Source organism: Anoplopoma fimbria, chromosome 20, assembly GCF_027596085.1.
Source record: "Anoplopoma fimbria isolate UVic2021 breed Golden Eagle Sablefish chromosome 20, Afim_UVic_2022, whole genome shotgun sequence".
Taxonomy (NCBI): Eukaryota; Metazoa; Chordata; class Actinopteri; order Perciformes; family Anoplopomatidae; genus Anoplopoma; species Anoplopoma fimbria.
The window spans coordinates 11,168,023-11,184,790 of NC_072468.1; the positions used below are offsets into that span (position 1 = coordinate 11,168,023).

Here is a 16,768-nt window from a genome sequence, read left to right on the forward strand (position 1 = left end):
GTAGACGTTTTCTTGTGACCCCGAAAAACTAAAACAATGCATGTGCTCTTTATTGCACAGTCAATAAACTTAAAGAGCTAGAACACAAAACTGATAGTTTAGTTGATTACTCACATACTAACAATTAAATGGTTATCAAAATGGCTGCACTGGCCGTTTAATTCAAGTTTCACAAAATCTCTGTGAAGGAAAGAGAACAAAACATTTAGAAAACAGAATCTTTATTAGTAATGAATGGCACTTGTGTGGTTCCAGCCCACCCCCCCAAACCACTTCCCCCAAAATCACAGTCCTTCAGCCTCTGGTAAGGGCAGCAGTGCTCTAGAGTAGAGTCTGTGGGGGAGAGCCTGTTGCTGAGGCTGAGCGGGCTCAGCGTCACAGTGCTCTATGAGAGAGGAGGGAGGCAGCAGGTGACCATACCTGGTCCCCGCTCTGGGAGGATCCAGAGGCGGAAAGAAATACCTGAAGCAACACAAAAAAAAAAAAAAAAAAAAAAAATGGACGGGGACACAGACAACAAACACACGGACAGGGAGAAGACAATGACGATAGAATAGGGAAAGGGGAAACATGTCAAAAGGAAGTAGGAATGAGAGATTTAGAAAGGATGATTTACAAACTAAAATGAGTGTGGGAAAATGGCAGACAGAGTAGTGATATGGATTTATTCTATAAAAGGTGGATGTGCATTGGTATTTAACAAACACTGGAATTAAAACAAAGTGGAAGCTGTTGAGAACAGAACCATGCAGGTTTCAATTCCATAACAGAGGCCTCAAACCAGTAAGTATTCAGCTAGGACATGGAATATTTTTCAAATGCATTGACAAAAGGGCAAGTGGCAGCTGGTGCAGGAGACATTAGTAATACGCAGGATGCTGGTATGTCTTTGGAGAGGTCAGCTGCCGTAGGGGAGGGGCAAAGGGAGCTCTCTTGCCAATCCTGCATGCAACAAGCAGTACAATACCACATTACTTTAACAAGCCAGCTCCACACCAACAGAATGCAAGAAAATCTTTTGATGCAAAGTAATTTATCAAAAATCACTTTTCACTTTGGTTGCGAAGAAAACGCAACATAGCACGTAATACACGCATCTTGTGTTACAAAGGTTAGAGAGTTAAGTCAAAAAATCTGCAAAGGTGGTAAATACGGAGGTTTTTCTAAGTTTAGAGGTTGTTAAATTGAACATAAATACAGCCACATATGAACTCTGATTAGCCAAAACCAGTTTTGAAAGTTCAGAAAGTCAGCAGGAAGTTGGCCGCTTAAAGCTACTGGTCCAACCAGACCAACTAAGGTCTGGAGCAACAATAACCTGAGTACACTGAATTGAGGAAGGGTGGGTTTTATTTCTCATGAATTCAAAGTTTCATTTGTAAAAAGAAAGACTGTTATCTCTTCTTTGACAAGTTACATATTCCTGCTTTAAAGTCATAAATGTCAGTGGCTGTATTCATACCCATGTGTTCATACTCACATGTTATCAAGGTTGGTTAATGAGGTTCATTCAAGCTGTCCTTCTGCTCAGCAAAGAGTTTGGCATTACTTGCTCAAGGATCAATTAAAATTGAAAAGTGAAATGATGAGAAGAATTACTGAGCTTTGATTTAATTAATTATCACAAAATGGAAAATTGAGAAGCTAATCAGATTTCTCAATACTGACAAAATAATGTCACCCAACACTACAATGGTTCTGCTGCATACCCCAAAATAATATACTGAAATAATCGTCACATTTCGAATTTATATAAAAGTGGTTTATTTTACTTTTTATATCAAGAGTATGGTTAGCCCTAACACTGACAATGCAAATTGGAAACTTCTCTTGCATGCATCTGTACAAGTCAAGAGTAAATCGATTCTTAAAAAACAAAAACAAAAAAAAAAAAAAAAACACAGCACATCCAACTCCGCAGGCTCGGTGCCGACAACCTGTAATGCTGGAAGCCAAGCTCTTTGCATGAGTGCAACATTTGGTCAGTGTGGGGGTCCAGGAGGGTTGTCAGTGAGCAGCTGCAGTCCCGGTCAGTGTGAGGCATGATAAGCTGTCAGTTCTGACCGATTCGGCTCGGGTGGGGTTTGGGCTTGGTGAGTGGGGGCAGACGCACCACACCACCTACCTTCCTGCAGACATCCCGTTCAGGGCGTTCTGGGAGGTCTGGACTGAGGAGCCCACAACGGTGCTCATAGCTGTGGGCTGACCGGAGGAGCCTGTGAGCGGGCTGCCGTCCCCTTTCAGGATGCCCGTACACTTCCAGTTGTCCATGTAGTTTGCTGCAGAGGAAAAATAAGTGTTCAAGCTACAACATGATCAACCAGCGAGTCATAGTTCATCATTTCCCCACACAAAATGGAAAAGCTGATGGAAGAATTTGATCACAGCTGAACTGTTCACTGTAATTTATTTCTGTGCTTATTTCTCAACTTTACGCGTATTACACTCGTGTTCAATTGAAATGTGACAGAGATGAGATAGAGGCATGGCACAACCACAAACTGATGAAGCTTCATCAAGTCGATATCTGCGGTTAGAGCTGAAGCTAACGCTTCGACCGTTGCCATGGTAATTAACGTCAAAATAGGTATCCAAATACATATTTTTTTTAACAATAAATCATCCTAACAATTCCAAAAAGCCCATGAAACTAGGAATCGTAATCCCACACTATTCATTGTGCATCAACATTAATCATAAAGGGTTATTCTCAGAAGGAAAGTGCTGCTTGTTGTGTGTCCATAGACAGAAATGTCTCAACAAAGCCAGGTCTTTTATTGTATATGTTGGCATTTGCTTTGATTATTGAACTTTTTTTTTTTGCATTTCACTACCAAGGAAAATCCTTGTAAGACAGATTTTTGTCCTCATCTGTCATAAGACATAATACCAAAGTGGAATATAAGTAAATAACTACCACAAGATTGAGGGGAAAATCCTGCTTGTCTGTATCAGGACTTAACGGCAGATGTTTTTTAATTTTTCAAGAAAAAAAGTGTATATCTGACTGAGATCTGTTTCTATGACTGACTGAGTGAAGGGCGAGAAGTGTGTGTGTGTGTGTGTGTGTGTGTGTGTGTGTGTGTGTGTGTGTGTGTGTGTGTGTGTGTGTGTGTGTGTGAGATTAACACAGTTTGACTCATAGTGATCAGGCTGGTACCTTTTGGTGACCCAACTTTCAGAACAGAAAGTATAACCCAGTCGTTTGTCTCTTTAGGTTCCACTTGGGAGCTGCTGCTGAGTCAAGTCTGACCCCTAGTGGTAAAGTTTGGTACACGGGTGCAGTCCCATGTTTGGCTTAGTATCGAACCTTATTTTTTGTTGGCCCAATTCCTCAGGAAGGCCCAACGTAACAACTCAGATGATTTGGGAATAACTGTATCTGGGCAACCCAGAAGTCGAGAGGCTAGGACGTGTATCACATGGGCACAGATGCCCCAAGCACCAATCTTAACAGTTTGAAAGCACTTTACCTCTGTTTGGGAAGATAGACCACCTGACTGATCTTTTCTTAAATTGACTGATGCCAACAACGCATCTGCATTGTAAAACATGGTACACTAAAATAAACTGATTCCAGTATAGCCGTCACATACCTTAAAAAAGGAAGACCGATGAGCAGTTGTCGACTGAAGCCAACAGTAACCTCTTACCTTTCCAGAGGCGCACGCAGCCATCATCACCGGAAGAGGCCAGCAGGGTGCTGGTGATGTTCCAGCTCACACGCCACACCTGGGAGTTGTGGTTGTCAAACTGAGCCACGATCTGCACCTCCAACTTGGTGGGTCCCGAAGAGGTGCTCTCCTTCCTATCAGATAGATCAGGAAATGTATTTATACAGTGGTAGGTTGTCATTTCTTTCATTTAGAACTATTCAAAACGGTTGCTGCTGCAGAAGCGTTGCATGTATATGGAATTAGTCACCTCATGGGAACAAGCTTAAAGATTCTGACATCTTTCGTTGCGATGGCGAGCACATGGAAGGATCTCCCCAGGTTTGGGGCGAATGCGATGTCATGGACAGCGTCGGTGACCGTCATCAGCGTCTCGGCTTTAGCGTATTTTCTTTACAACAATGGTTGAGACAACATTTGAAGAATTATTAAGAATGCAAATGATTTTGTAACGCTTATTAAAAGACACCACATCCAGAGTACCTACCTCGTGTTTTCATTATACTCGTAGATCTGAACTTTCCCACCATATGTCACGTTACTGTCGTCACTCCCCACTGCAAACATTGGCGGGTGGGCACGAGAGCTGGGTGGTAGGAAGGAAACACACAAGATCAGTGTCAAAAGGTCATAGTTCATGTTTATAAAAAGGTCAGCATCCATTTAAACAGGTCAGTTACAGAATGTCTTGAATTCAACACGGTTCTGTCAGAATGTTACTTATTGGACCAAATGTTTTCTTTTATTAATGTAAAGGACAGATTATTTCATTGAATGTCCAACTCCAGAAATACACACAGCTGGTTAATAAGACAAAGTTATTGGTTCTTCAAAGTGCGTTTGTTTCACATCCTGGTACTAAATTCTACATAAATTACCTCCTCTGTTCATGAAGTTATCTGCTGTTGCTAACACACCACTGAGCAACATTTTTCATACTCTATTGATTATGCTATTACATACCGGTGAATAGCATTTGCATTGTAAATGATGAGATTTTGTGCACAGTTTTATGTGGTTTAAAAATGGGTTACAAGTTGGAATTCCACCTTTCAACTTGGAAATAAGAGCTTGTGAGGAGCACAGGAAGGCACGAAAGTTCTCCAACTAGGTTGCTGGAGGGCTATGGGGGCTTTGTAAGACAAGAAGTATTAAGTTTCAGACCCACGACAATAGGCCTTTTGTCACAGCAGACATTTTTACTTTTCCTAGTAGGAAATGATTGATTCAAGTGTCCCAGTCAACCACGACCGGGTTCAACCTTAATGCTTTTTGTCAGAAATCTATTTGCCCAAAGTAAAAATTTTATTTCCCCCCCATTCAATTTTTTTTTTATTTATTAGTGGTTTCAAATAACAACAACTTCCAAAGTTAATTGCGAGTGCCCGATCAATACTAAGTTTTATTGCAAAGCAAGGCTAATTACAGCTAGGACTGGAAATGAGGAACTGGAAATCTGATTTATTTTCCTCCAAACAAAGTCAAACATGTGGTCTAACCTCGAGGGGTTCCAAGAGATGCAGCTGCAGCTGAGCTTGCATGAGATCTCGTGCTGCAGGGACCACTGACTCAGGTTCATCACATCGGGGGCCTCGTAGATCCTCACCACGCCGTCCGCGGAGCAGGTGGTCAGCATTAGGCCCATGTGTTTAGGGGCGAACTTCACGTCAGTCACTGAGGTTCTGCTGTCCACTAGCGTGGTTCTCTTTATCTAAAAACGGAACAGGGTGGAAATAATTGGGTCAGATTGAACAGACACCTGTAGAAAAAGTGATGTCTGCTCTGCTGGTTTAGAAGGACACTCAGGGACTTGACAGTAACAGATGCCGTTGGCAACCATTTGGCACAGTTATTGGTTTTCGGTTGCCATCAGTGGCAACCACTTTTAAGCATATAAAAAAAGATTGCCATATCGCCCAGCTCTAGTTCCTGTTATGACTTAAACAGCAATATTTACAATATCGCCAATGTAACAAATATTTAAAATATATATATATATATATATAATATATATATATATATATATTTTTTTTGAAATAAGTTTCAGCTTCGGCAAACAGAAGCTGATGCCCGTTTTCCAGCCTGGCAACCACTTTTTTGTTAAAGTTGCTGTTGAGTCGTGATGCTAGAATTGCACTTACCCAGTGGCTCAGTCCTCTCTGCTTGTCGTTGGACTCCCCTACAATCTCTTCCCACACAGCAGCTGTCCTGTCGAAGGAGCAGGAGGCCAGAACCTGCCCGAATTCTGGATGAGCCCAGGTCACTCTCCACACTGACCCACTGTGTGTCTGCATAGAAGAGGATACAGCTTTTGTCAAATCAATATACCCAAATTCTAGTTTAGATTTCAAGCTGTACCCATATTAGTAACTCCCATAAGAAACACAGAGTAGGAAATTGAAATGCTGCTATGCAAGTACGCCAACTAATAAACTCATAATATATTAGGAAAGCCTGAAGTGGTTCAAATGAATCAAGCAGCAGGAGGCCTACCTTCCAGCTGGCTGTGCAGTGCCACTCTCCATTCTCACTTTTATCCCAAACCTGAGAGAAAGAAGATGTGAAACATTGATGAGAGGAAAGGTTGCTGAGATGATTTGCTCTGTGTGCACGGCTGTGAAGCTGGTAACACGGGACATTCAAAGACAGTCCTAAGGTTTACAACTAATGTTAGACAACACCTTTTAAGTGGCAGGTGTAACGTTACTGAACATGTGCGGGGTATTTGAAACTCTGCCGTGTTTACATTAGCTACGCAGCTTCAGTTATCTCCGGCTAATGTTACCCTAGCTTGTACGCTACATGTAAACTAGCCACATTTAATGAAGTGATGTTGCATGCGATAGCCAGAAGTAGCAAATTACTTTACGTCTGTCAAAAAGTTTTGGAAAATGAGACAGTAAATCCAATAACGAGCTAAGGGAACAAGCTAGCCGTGACAGCTAAAGCTAACATTAGCAAACCTCTGAATGATACGTCGTGTTCATTTACGTTACCTTGACACTTTGGTCACTGGAGCAGGTTGCCATTCTCCGGCCGTGGAAATCATACGACACATCGTGGATTAGATCTTTGTGATCTGCCGCAATACTACGCGCTACAAACATGATTATAACTAGCTAGCTAGTAGCAACACTTGCTAAGGTGGTTGCCTAGCAGGCCTGTCATGTGTCTAAACGTTACTTGTGCGCGCGCGTGTGTGTGTGTATAATGGTTGGCGGGTCTTCGTAGTGTGCGCAGTGTGTGTGTGCACCACCCGACTTGACCACAGAGGGGCGCATTCAAACCATTTTTTTTGTTAAATCCTTTGGGTAAATCATGTTTTGAGGTACTTTATGAAAAAGTTTATGCGCAAACTTGTCGTGTCCAACTGAGCAGCAGCCAGGAAAATCTGAAAACTCAAAGCTGACAAAAATAAATGAGTTCACTCTAAAGATTTACCCCTTTAACTGTCCTCCTCTGTTCACCGGGTTGCCAGGTTTGGTGGAATATTACGTACATTTATATAAATGCTCATATTGAACCCTTTAAGACGAGAGGTCTATGGTAGAAGTAAAATGTTTTGGGTTTTTTTGTGCAACTTTATTTGTCTTTCTAATCATGCCTTGGCTATTATGGAAAATATTTTTTAAATATAAAAAAAAAAACGAGGGTTAGCTTTCAGAATTCAATAGTTTACTGAAAGGGTCAGTGTTAACACATGTCGATATATACAGTATATATAACATCCACAATATGTTTAATACAGCGAAATATGATGTTGTCTTTTTCGGTAGGCTGAAACAAAAACACGTAACTGGCAACCCAAGGCAGTCAGCGTGCATGCAGTATTGTGCAGGAGCAGCAGACTCCCCGCAGGGTTCCCCAGGGTTACACACACACACACACACACACACTGCTGTTTAGATGGCTGACAGAAAGGAGTAACTTAGCGAACGGTGCTGCAAACACTGTGATCATCCAGCAAGTGTCTCGGGGCACTAACAACGACACAATGGAGGAAGAATTTGAAGATATCGATTCGTCCGGGGGATGGCAAAACCTTTTCAATGTAAGTCGGGACACTGGGCCTCTCGTGTTTCTATGACGATCGGCTGCTAACTTAACGTTACTTGGCGAGCTAATTTGATAGCTCACCCGTCAGACTCATTTTCCGAGTATTTGGGTACTTTTAGCCCTCTGGCTGACTCGGTGACTCGGGGCTGCTTATGGACCTCACCACATCATGTCGAGGTTATATGCACGTATGTAGGACTCGTGAGAAACTAGCAGTCCGCGCTACGACTCTCTGACTTCCGTAGCTAGAAAGCTTGTAACGTTAGCATGAAAACGTGCAGCACAGTTGAGCTCAGCTTGCTAATGCCGGATGACGCTAGCAGACGTCAGCTGCAGTTTCTGAGAACTCATCAGGACTTCCAGAGAAAAGCGCATGTGTTTCACCAGCAGCTGTCTAACAGAGCCCAGCATTTTAATATTTCTGTTCCGGTGGTTGAACTATGACCGTGTAATGTGCAGCTACTGACCCGGGGATAACATGTCATTGGAGATGTTTTGTACCTAACAGTTATCCTGTTTGAAAGTTAACACTTAACTTAAAATACCCGTGTTACACAGTAAACAATCACTTTATAGACTAATGACGCTGAAGAAACTGTCCCGTGCTTGTGTATCGAAAATATATTTTGATAGAGTACTAATATAATCAACGGTTTGAAGCTATCCAAAGTGTAATTATTATATCCTGAAAAGTGAAATTGTTTTTCTTATGGTTACTTCAAAGTTGAAACTAATTTGGTGCCTGTCAAACTCTAGTTTTTAGGTTGTCTTTTACTTTTATCAGTAAATCATTTCCTTTTTATCTATCACATAAATTGAAAGATAGAGCAAGCGTATTGTCCAACAGAGGCTTGGAGATACTCTTTAAATTGACCCTTTTATGAGGGGGAAAATCTCACACATTTGAGTGTTTCAGTTAAATGTATACACAACAGTCTGTGGCGCATCTACACTATATTTGAATTGATAATAATCAAAATGCAAAGTTATAAAAGCTCATACCTGGTGTTTTTTCTCATTTAGTAGTTCATTTAACATTCTATAGTGCTGCTAACATGTAAACTTACTATATAACTTAACGGTTACAGGCTATATTCTATCAAGTTAATATTTCTGTGTATTAGTATAAGACTGTTCTTATTCCTTTAGGGTCATTCTAACAGATAATAATGATAATAATAATGTAATAGTTTAGTACTGCGAAACTGATTGTGTGTGGAATGCACATTAATGTTGTTTCACAGTTTGCGTCCCACCGCCGTTGATTCATCATCAACGTAATGTGATACTCCTAAATTCCAACTTGTTTATTTTTTCTTTTGGTCTCTTGACAGGAGATCCGTAACCAAGCCAGTGAATATCCCTTCAAAGTGGCAAAACTTCCAGCGAATCGGAATTTGAACCGCTACAGAGACGTCAGCCCATGTGAGTCGTGATACGAACGAGGTTGTTGATGAGAATGTGTCTTACTGCAAAGTGAGCGACGTCTTTGTAATTTGTGGTTGTCTCCACCTGGTTGACAGATGACCACAGTCGAGTTAAACTCGAAAACTCTGAAAATGACTACATCAACGCCAGTTTAGTCATGGTGGAGGAGGCCCAGCGAGCTTACATTCTCTCTCAGGTACGACTCACAACAAGCAATGTCTGCAGAAGTATACGTTAAATAAACCTGTGGGAAGTTTAAAGAAGAATGGGCAGGATTTCACCCTGATGCTTTGTAAGCTTCTGATAATGACAGGATTCTCCCCTCCCCCCCTTTTATATTTCTTACTTTTTTTGCGTCCACAGGGGCCTTTGAGGAACACCTGTGGTCATTTCTGGCTGATGATTTGGGAGCAGTGTTCCAAAGCTGTTATAATGCTCAACAGAGTCATTGAAAAGGGATCTGTGAGTAGATTTCAGGTTCTTGTTTTTCAGGTTGTCATATCTTGATGGTATGATATGTTCTTGCTACACACAGAGCACTTTGCATACATTGTATATCAAAGTTTGGCTTTGTCTGTCATTCTTATGTTAGGACAATATCTTTCCTAAATAACCTACTTAGAGGACCCGAAAGGCTGGAAATATATGAGCTGCTGGTTTTATTAAAATGAATACACTCAAGAACAATCTGTACCCTACCTTTTTTAGAAAAAAATCTATAGAGGAGCAAGTCATCATTACGCTCCATTAGACCTCAATAGCTATTTCTTAAGATTATTTTAATCCCCACATGATCCCCTTTTTTGCTTTGAATAATGATTTCTGTCCGCTATAATTTTTTCCACAAAGAAAAGATGAGATGATCCTTAAATTCTCATCTGCTCCTTCTCCCCCAATGAAAAATTCAGAATCTATGAAAATGCAAATATATATACTATACTATCTTTTTGTCTCAAAAGTTAAACTGTTGGACAAAATTCAGATCCTACTACACTATAAAAGTTTATTTTATGTGTGCTTGCACTGGAGGTTTCAAAGTTTTTACATTATACTTGAGTAAGTTGCATATTGACACGTGATTGACTTCCAAACTAACTAAGATTTGGCATTCAGCGCCTAAAAAAATACATTTGGAAGAACTCAATAGCAATGTCTCTTTCCAGAAAGCATGACCTGGTTACTCAAGATAATCCACAGACCTTGTTGTGAGCAGTTTCATGTAGGGACTATTTTCTTTCAGCCAAAGCAGACATCTCTATGAGCGATATATATCCAAAGCTAGGCAACTCTCACCAAAACAATCCAGACTGATAAATACCACTACGATATGAAAAAATATGTTTTTTTATTTTGGGGTGAACTGTCCCTTTTTAAGATAAGCACAGAGAAACTTTCCCCCTTTAGCAGATGCATGTGAAAACAAACTGCATCATCCAGGTGAAGGAACAATAAGACATTTAACACAGTTTTCAGCAGAGCATTGCTTTAAAAGTTGCCCCAAAAGCTTGAATACGGTCTCATCAGGGTTGCAATGCTTTGTGGGAACTGCTTATTTATGACTTGTGGTAAACAAGCTGCCAAGTCCTATCGGGTATAGTATCACAGCACTATTGACTGTAATGACCCCGAGGGAAAGTAACATGATCCAAAGTGTTATTTGTACACAGTGCATTCCTTTACATTGGTAGTGGTATTTCTTTAGAAAGATAGATTCCCTGAATCCATGCAATCTTCTTAGGAATTAAGTCTGAGATGGATCCTCATTTAAAGTGCTTTCATCCCACAAGACTTCTGCCAGCTCATCCTTCAGAAGCCTGAGGAGAGCGAGTGGCTTTCTTATCCAAGACCTAGTTAATTAGTTTTGTGTCTCAACAGGAAAAGTGTGCACAGTACTGGCCCACCACAGAGGAGCTGCAGATGTCTTTTACAGACACGGGGTTCGTTGTCAGGCTGCTTTCAGAAGAGGACCGGTCCTATTACACCATCCGAGTGCTGGAACTGCAGAACACAGTGGTGAGCACGAGAGCCAAACTTTGAGATAATATCTTCTTTTTAAAAAGTTCCATTTTTAGAGTTGATATTTTGTCAGGGGAAGACTACTTTGTGTCTACTTCAGGAAAAGTGCTGGGCGTTGACTGTGTTGAAGAATTAGTTTTCTCCCTTGCTTTGCTTGTGTCACTTCATCCAGATTAAAATTTTCAGGGCAGCTACTGGCTCTGAACTTTACTGAACCCGACTCAACCTGTGTTATCCTGCGTGGTCGTAACTATTGTGAAGCCCAGCATATGAGCCTGTGGTTACACTTGTGGGATTTTTTTCATCCGATAATGCCGATCACACATTAACGGTCAAGTCTGTGCGCTCCAGGATCGGATCTTGCTCGCGTTGGGGGAATGCGTGTGTCCACCCTTCAATGCAACCTGCCTCATCTGATAGTGATCCAATACATTTTCGTGTTCAAAGGAGTGGCTGTAAAACGATGGATAAACTGTGGTTTTAATTCCTATAAAGCCTTCACAATAAAAGTCCCCCATTATATTTTGCTGTTTACTCTTCCTCCCTGTAGTACTAGTAGTATTGTTTTTATTGAATAATAGCGGCTAACAAAGCTAATCTGAGTCAGCGATGAACACAATTTACTCAAAATTCTTTACAATGAAACTCCGCTTGTTATTTAGTCATTTCAAATCTTTTATTTTTGAAGCGTCAAAATCAAGAAATGTTGGGTTTTCATCAGCAATGACTAAACAATTAACACTTTTTGTCTGCTGCAGACGGGTGAGTCGAGGGAGATCTACCACTTCCACTACACCACGTGGCCTGACTTCGGCGTCCCGGAATCCCCTGCCTCCTTCCTCAACTTCCTCTTCAAGGTGCGGGAGTCCAGCTCTCTGGGATCGGAGCACGGGCCCTCGGTGGTGCACTGCAGCGCCGGGATCGGACGCTCGGGGACCCTCGCCCTGGTGGACACCTGCTTGGTGCTGGTAAAGACAGGGAGGGGGGATGTCGCATTTCTTTTTCATGCAATTCATGATTTTTTTCCTTCCCATGTCCAAAAGTAACGATTAACTTCCTGCATTCCGATGCAGGTCTGGATAATCTGAATCCACAGGTTGTGATGGAGTAAAAAGTTTATAAAAAGGCTCAAACTACACATTCTGTGGTCGTTCATCCCTGTATTTTTCTATGTAAGGAATAATCCTCATCCATAGCATTCTATTTGATAGTTGAATGCATTGATTTGAGATTCACGTCTTTGAGAAGTCTGGAATTTAAAACTATACTATGAGTTTATCACACAAATTGTAAAATCTATTTGAGTGAAGTAAACCCATTCAAAAATTAAAGCTATGGGCCTGTTCATTCTAAACGTGTCTGAGTGGAGGAAGTAGAGCGAAATAGACCGTGGCGGAACAAGTATTCACATCCCTTTACTGGAGTAAAAGTATAATAAGAATGTACAAATGTCCCATTGTAAGTAAAAGTCCTGCTTTCAAACCCCCACTAGAGCTTTTTTTTGTCATCTGTATTCTCAACGTTTTGATGTGTTTGGCAGATGGACAGGAGGAAGAACCCGTCGTCGGTGGAGATACAGAAAGTGCTGCTAGACATGAGGGAATACCGCATGGGCCTGATCCAGACCCCAGACCAGCTCCGCTTCTCCTACATGGCGGTCATTGAGGGAGCAAAGCTCATCCCGACCGTAAACTCAGCAGCCCAGGTAGCTTTTTAAACCAGAATAAATCAAAGTTTAACTTTAAACCATGTTGATTAAGCAAAATAATCCAGTTCCTCGAAGAAAGTTGAGGACAGACTCAACCGGTTGACTTTTATGATGATGCTTCTGCTGCTGAATTCTCTCTAGATACCAGTTCAGCCTCCTTTTTCCCTTACTGATCTGTTGTCAGTTTTTTTTAATCCTCTAATGTTTGGCAGTGTTGCTCCATTAATTGCATCGACAGGTTTTTCTTCTAAGGAGGAGAAATTCAAACTTCTCTGCCGAGTCGTCTCGAGTAACGCTAGGCTAACTAGCTGACTTTTTATCTAGCTAGCTAGCGAACAATGTACCGTTTGGTTAAGGAATACAGAGCAGTCCAACGTTAACAGCTTTGCTCCTCTATTATAGCCTACTTAATGGGTGGGACATGACAGCACGCTGCTTTAAATTTGGTCAAGCAAGCGTCACACACTAAACAGAGATTAGGTTTTATTTGTGTAACAGAGCTATGCTAAATTTTGGACCTGGATTTACTCATTTTAAATTTAATTTTGCTAAACTCTGTTTGAACTTACATTAGATTAAATGTATCCTTGTGGGTGCAACCTAGTCTAAAACGGACATTGTTGCACTATCACGCTTTTGTTTTGTTTTTTACTTTAAAACAGTTATCAGTATCACTATCATTATGCAGCTTAGCAATCAGCCGGCACGCCTAATATTTACATTGTTTCCTCACACCTCTACCTGCTCCTGATAAAAGCGTGAAAGAAATACAGATAGCTTGAAGCTGCAACATGCCTCTGTCCTAATTTTTTGGGGGGGGAATTGCAGCATCTCAGTGTATTTTTTTGGCTATAATTTGTTATAAAATAAAAAACTGTTTTGCTATTTGAATGTTTATGCAATCTGTCCGCCTCTGAGTCAGCCCCCATAAAGCAACAACAAAACTGCATTTCAGACAGTTTAACTAAGCTATTCTTAAGCTTTTAGTCTGTAAATTTATATTGTACAAACACAAAGTGGAATTTGGTTGTCTACAGATTTACTGTCAAGAGAATTGGCGGTAAATGACTAACTTGGGCCATCAAAATATATTCCCTCAGCTCTCCAAAGTCCTTCTCTCATGAGTCTCTTCCCGTTCACAGCAGAACAAGCAGAGAGCGATGTCCACAGACGACTTGGAGGAGCCCGATCTGCCCTCTCTACCACCTCCACCACCACCACCACCACCACCCCCTCCACCCCGGCCTTGCCTCAACGACAACAGCAGGCCCAACGGTCAGCCAGGACCCTGCCCGGAGACCCAGGCCGCCTCGGGAGACCACCTTTCGGCGGAAGAGCCGGACAGCCCGGACCAGAACGTGGCAGAGAACTCTGGGCAGTAAGTAGCAAGCTCCTTGTCAGGTCGTCTATGCCGTAAAATGTCACCTCTTTGGGACCAGATAAACTGATCTCTGACCCCTCCTAGAGTTCTTATTTTTCTGAATAATTCAGCTCAGTGTGATTGATGGGATTCCCACACTTGCCGACCACTAACCTGTTAACCGGCTCTTATTTCAGGGTGAGAAAGCGTCATCGTGAGGAGAGAATCGCCAGCACCTCACAGAAGGTCCAGCAGATGAAACAGAGACTGAGCCACTCGGAGAGGAAACGGGACAACTGGCTGTACTGGAGACCCATCCTGCTCAACGTCGGCGCCGGGGCGGCCGTGGCCGTCGGCCTGCTGGTGTGCTGGATATACTCCCAGTGAACACACTTAACAAAAAAAAACAAAAATACAACGGACTCCTATTTTGCACCAGTACCTGGGATTAGGTACTTCCCTAAGTAGACGTAGACGGTAACACAAGCATAACTGAGGGTATTTATTTCTTAAGGTCAAAAAATGTGGGAGCGCTAGATCAAAAAATGATTGTGTGTGTGTGTGTGTGTGTGTGTATTTTTCATGTTATGATCTTAACAAACAAACAAAAAATGAGTAACATCTCAGGATCTTGGTGCCAGCACGACGATTTTCATTTCCTTCTTGCCACTCGATGAATGTACTGTATCATAGCGAATCGCTTTGAGAGCAAACTTATGAAAGCTGCAGTGCAAAGCAGGAGAGAAATAATAACTCTGACGCGTTTTTGTTTTTCCTTATTTGTAACGGTCAGGTGCTTGTCGATCGTCCGTGGACACCTTTAACATTTCAAATAACTTGTTGCGTTGACTGTCCGACCATAAGACCCCCAGAGCCTAGAGCCAAATAGTTTTGTTTTTTTCTGCAATGAAATGTGCATATCATGCATACATTTAGAGGTTTTTCCAGAGCACCACTTGTTCTTCCACTCACATTTAGCAGGGCATCCCGATACGGCCAGATTTATATTTTTGTGTGACTGGATACTTCACGGAGAGCTGCCCTGCTGATGTTTCAAACCTCTTTCTCTGTTATATGAGCACCTTTTTTCATAGATTTTGGTTGTTGCATTCATTGTAAAAGTCTGTCACTGCTTGGTGCGTGTATTTACCCACTGGATGGGTTTATGTGTGCACTTTCAGTTTTTTTAGTTTTTTTTTTAGGAAAACCAAAGCAAAGGTGTCTGTAACAGCAAGGCAAGCTGTTAAATTAATGAAATCTTGTCCTGGAATGTATTTTTCCGTTTGAATCTCTTGAACATAACTGACACAAAAAATGACGCGTATCTTCTTAATTTGATCACATAGAAGCGACAAAAAATGGGTTGTGAATTGACTGGGACCAATCTAAAGCTATAATAGTGCAATTGAGCAGAGCACCTTGGGTTTGTAGTTAGGAGGTCGTTAGGTGTTTGTTTGCTGGTGGAGATAGCTTTAAATGTGCCTTGATGTGAATTAATTGTCGGAAGAAAAAAAAAAGGGTGTGTTCCAAGGTTTCCTAGCAAGATCAGATAAAGGTTTATGAGAGCCATTGTTTCCCACATAACATGAGTAACACGTTAGCACCACATTGCCCGGTTTGTAGCAACTTGAGGTGTGATCAATAGTTGATTGTACACCAAATGTGTCATAAGCAGGTACTGACCCCTTGGGATGAAATGGGCGCTTGGCTGATTTGCCAGTTGCCGCTGTTGGACATGACTTTGACTCATTTAACCCAGAAGAGACACGTTTTACCGTAACATTCCATTCATGTTGTTTTTTCACATTAAGATTTCAGGGGAGTTTTTGTACACTGCTAAAAGCTGCAGTGAGAACATGACAGATGGTGTTTTTGAAAGAGAGAGTAAAAAAAAGAGCAAGCAAAACATGAAATACTTCTTAAAATAAAACATTCATCTTTTTTTTTCTTTTTTTTTTTACCAAACCCTTCTTGTCTGCCTGTGTTCTTTCTTTATATTCCCTTGTGTCAGTAAAGCAGCTTTACAGTGTCCACCCGCAGCTCTCGCTTTCTCTGTGCTACAGTCCTAATTTCATTCCCACCATGAGCTAAATCAATGCAGCCAGACTGAAGGCCTCCCACCATGGATTCCAGGAATTGATTCAATATTTCAAGAAGAGGCCTTGCTCATATCGACTACTGTAGTAATTTAATTTTCTCTTGTCTGTGGGATTGCATTGTGGAGAAGGAAGTACTATTTGTTTTATGAGCTGTCCACTGAAAGAAACAATGTATTTTTGATACCCTTTTGAGTACTATAAACAGAATAATCATACAAAATGCTATATATATGTGTATATATATATATATGTGTGTGTATATATATGTATGTATATATATGGATATGAGAGCAAAATAAATCTGAATTGTCTTCATAATTTAAAACTGGTTAATTTAATATGAAATAACTAGCAAAAAGATCTATCTGGGCTGCTACAATTTGAACTACAAAGGGGTCCTTTGCCGGTTGTCGCTGCACACGCGACA

General features: G+C 41.3%; 2 protein-coding genes across 3 annotated transcripts; one reads left to right on the top strand and one right to left on the bottom strand.

The window, feature by feature from the left end:
* Positions 1 to 246: 246 nt before the first annotated feature.
* On the bottom strand, positions 247 to 7,064 carry seh1l (SEH1-like (S. cerevisiae)). Of its 2 annotated transcripts, none has more exons than XM_054621280.1 (9): positions 6,671 to 7,064; positions 6,168 to 6,218; positions 5,816 to 5,962; positions 5,174 to 5,385; positions 4,162 to 4,260; positions 3,925 to 4,065; positions 3,654 to 3,808; positions 2,126 to 2,279; positions 247 to 462 (listed from the first exon to the last, which is right to left on the bottom strand). In XM_054621280.1, the coding sequence occupies exons 1-9, from the start codon at positions 6,779 to 6,781 to the stop codon at positions 285 to 287; spliced, it is 1,248 nt and encodes a 415-aa protein (XP_054477255.1). In that variant the 5' UTR covers positions 6,782 to 7,064; the 3' UTR covers positions 247 to 284. The 2 variants fall into 2 exon arrangements, with proteins under 2 accessions (XP_054477255.1, XP_054477256.1); XM_054621281.1 differs by lacking the exon at positions 247 to 462 and adding an exon at positions 476 to 942.
* Positions 7,065 to 7,471: 407 nt separating this feature from the next.
* Positions 7,472 to 16,563, top strand: ptpn2a (protein tyrosine phosphatase non-receptor type 2a). The gene is made up of 9 exons (XM_054621375.1): positions 7,472 to 7,725; positions 9,065 to 9,155; positions 9,254 to 9,354; positions 9,522 to 9,620; positions 11,034 to 11,171; positions 11,933 to 12,142; positions 12,715 to 12,879; positions 14,025 to 14,260; positions 14,440 to 16,563. Exons 1-9 carry the CDS (start codon positions 7,669 to 7,671, stop codon positions 14,627 to 14,629), a joined length of 1,287 nt encoding a protein of 428 aa, XP_054477350.1. The 5' UTR covers positions 7,472 to 7,668; the 3' UTR covers positions 14,630 to 16,563.
* Positions 16,564 to 16,768: the final 205 nt, after the last annotated feature.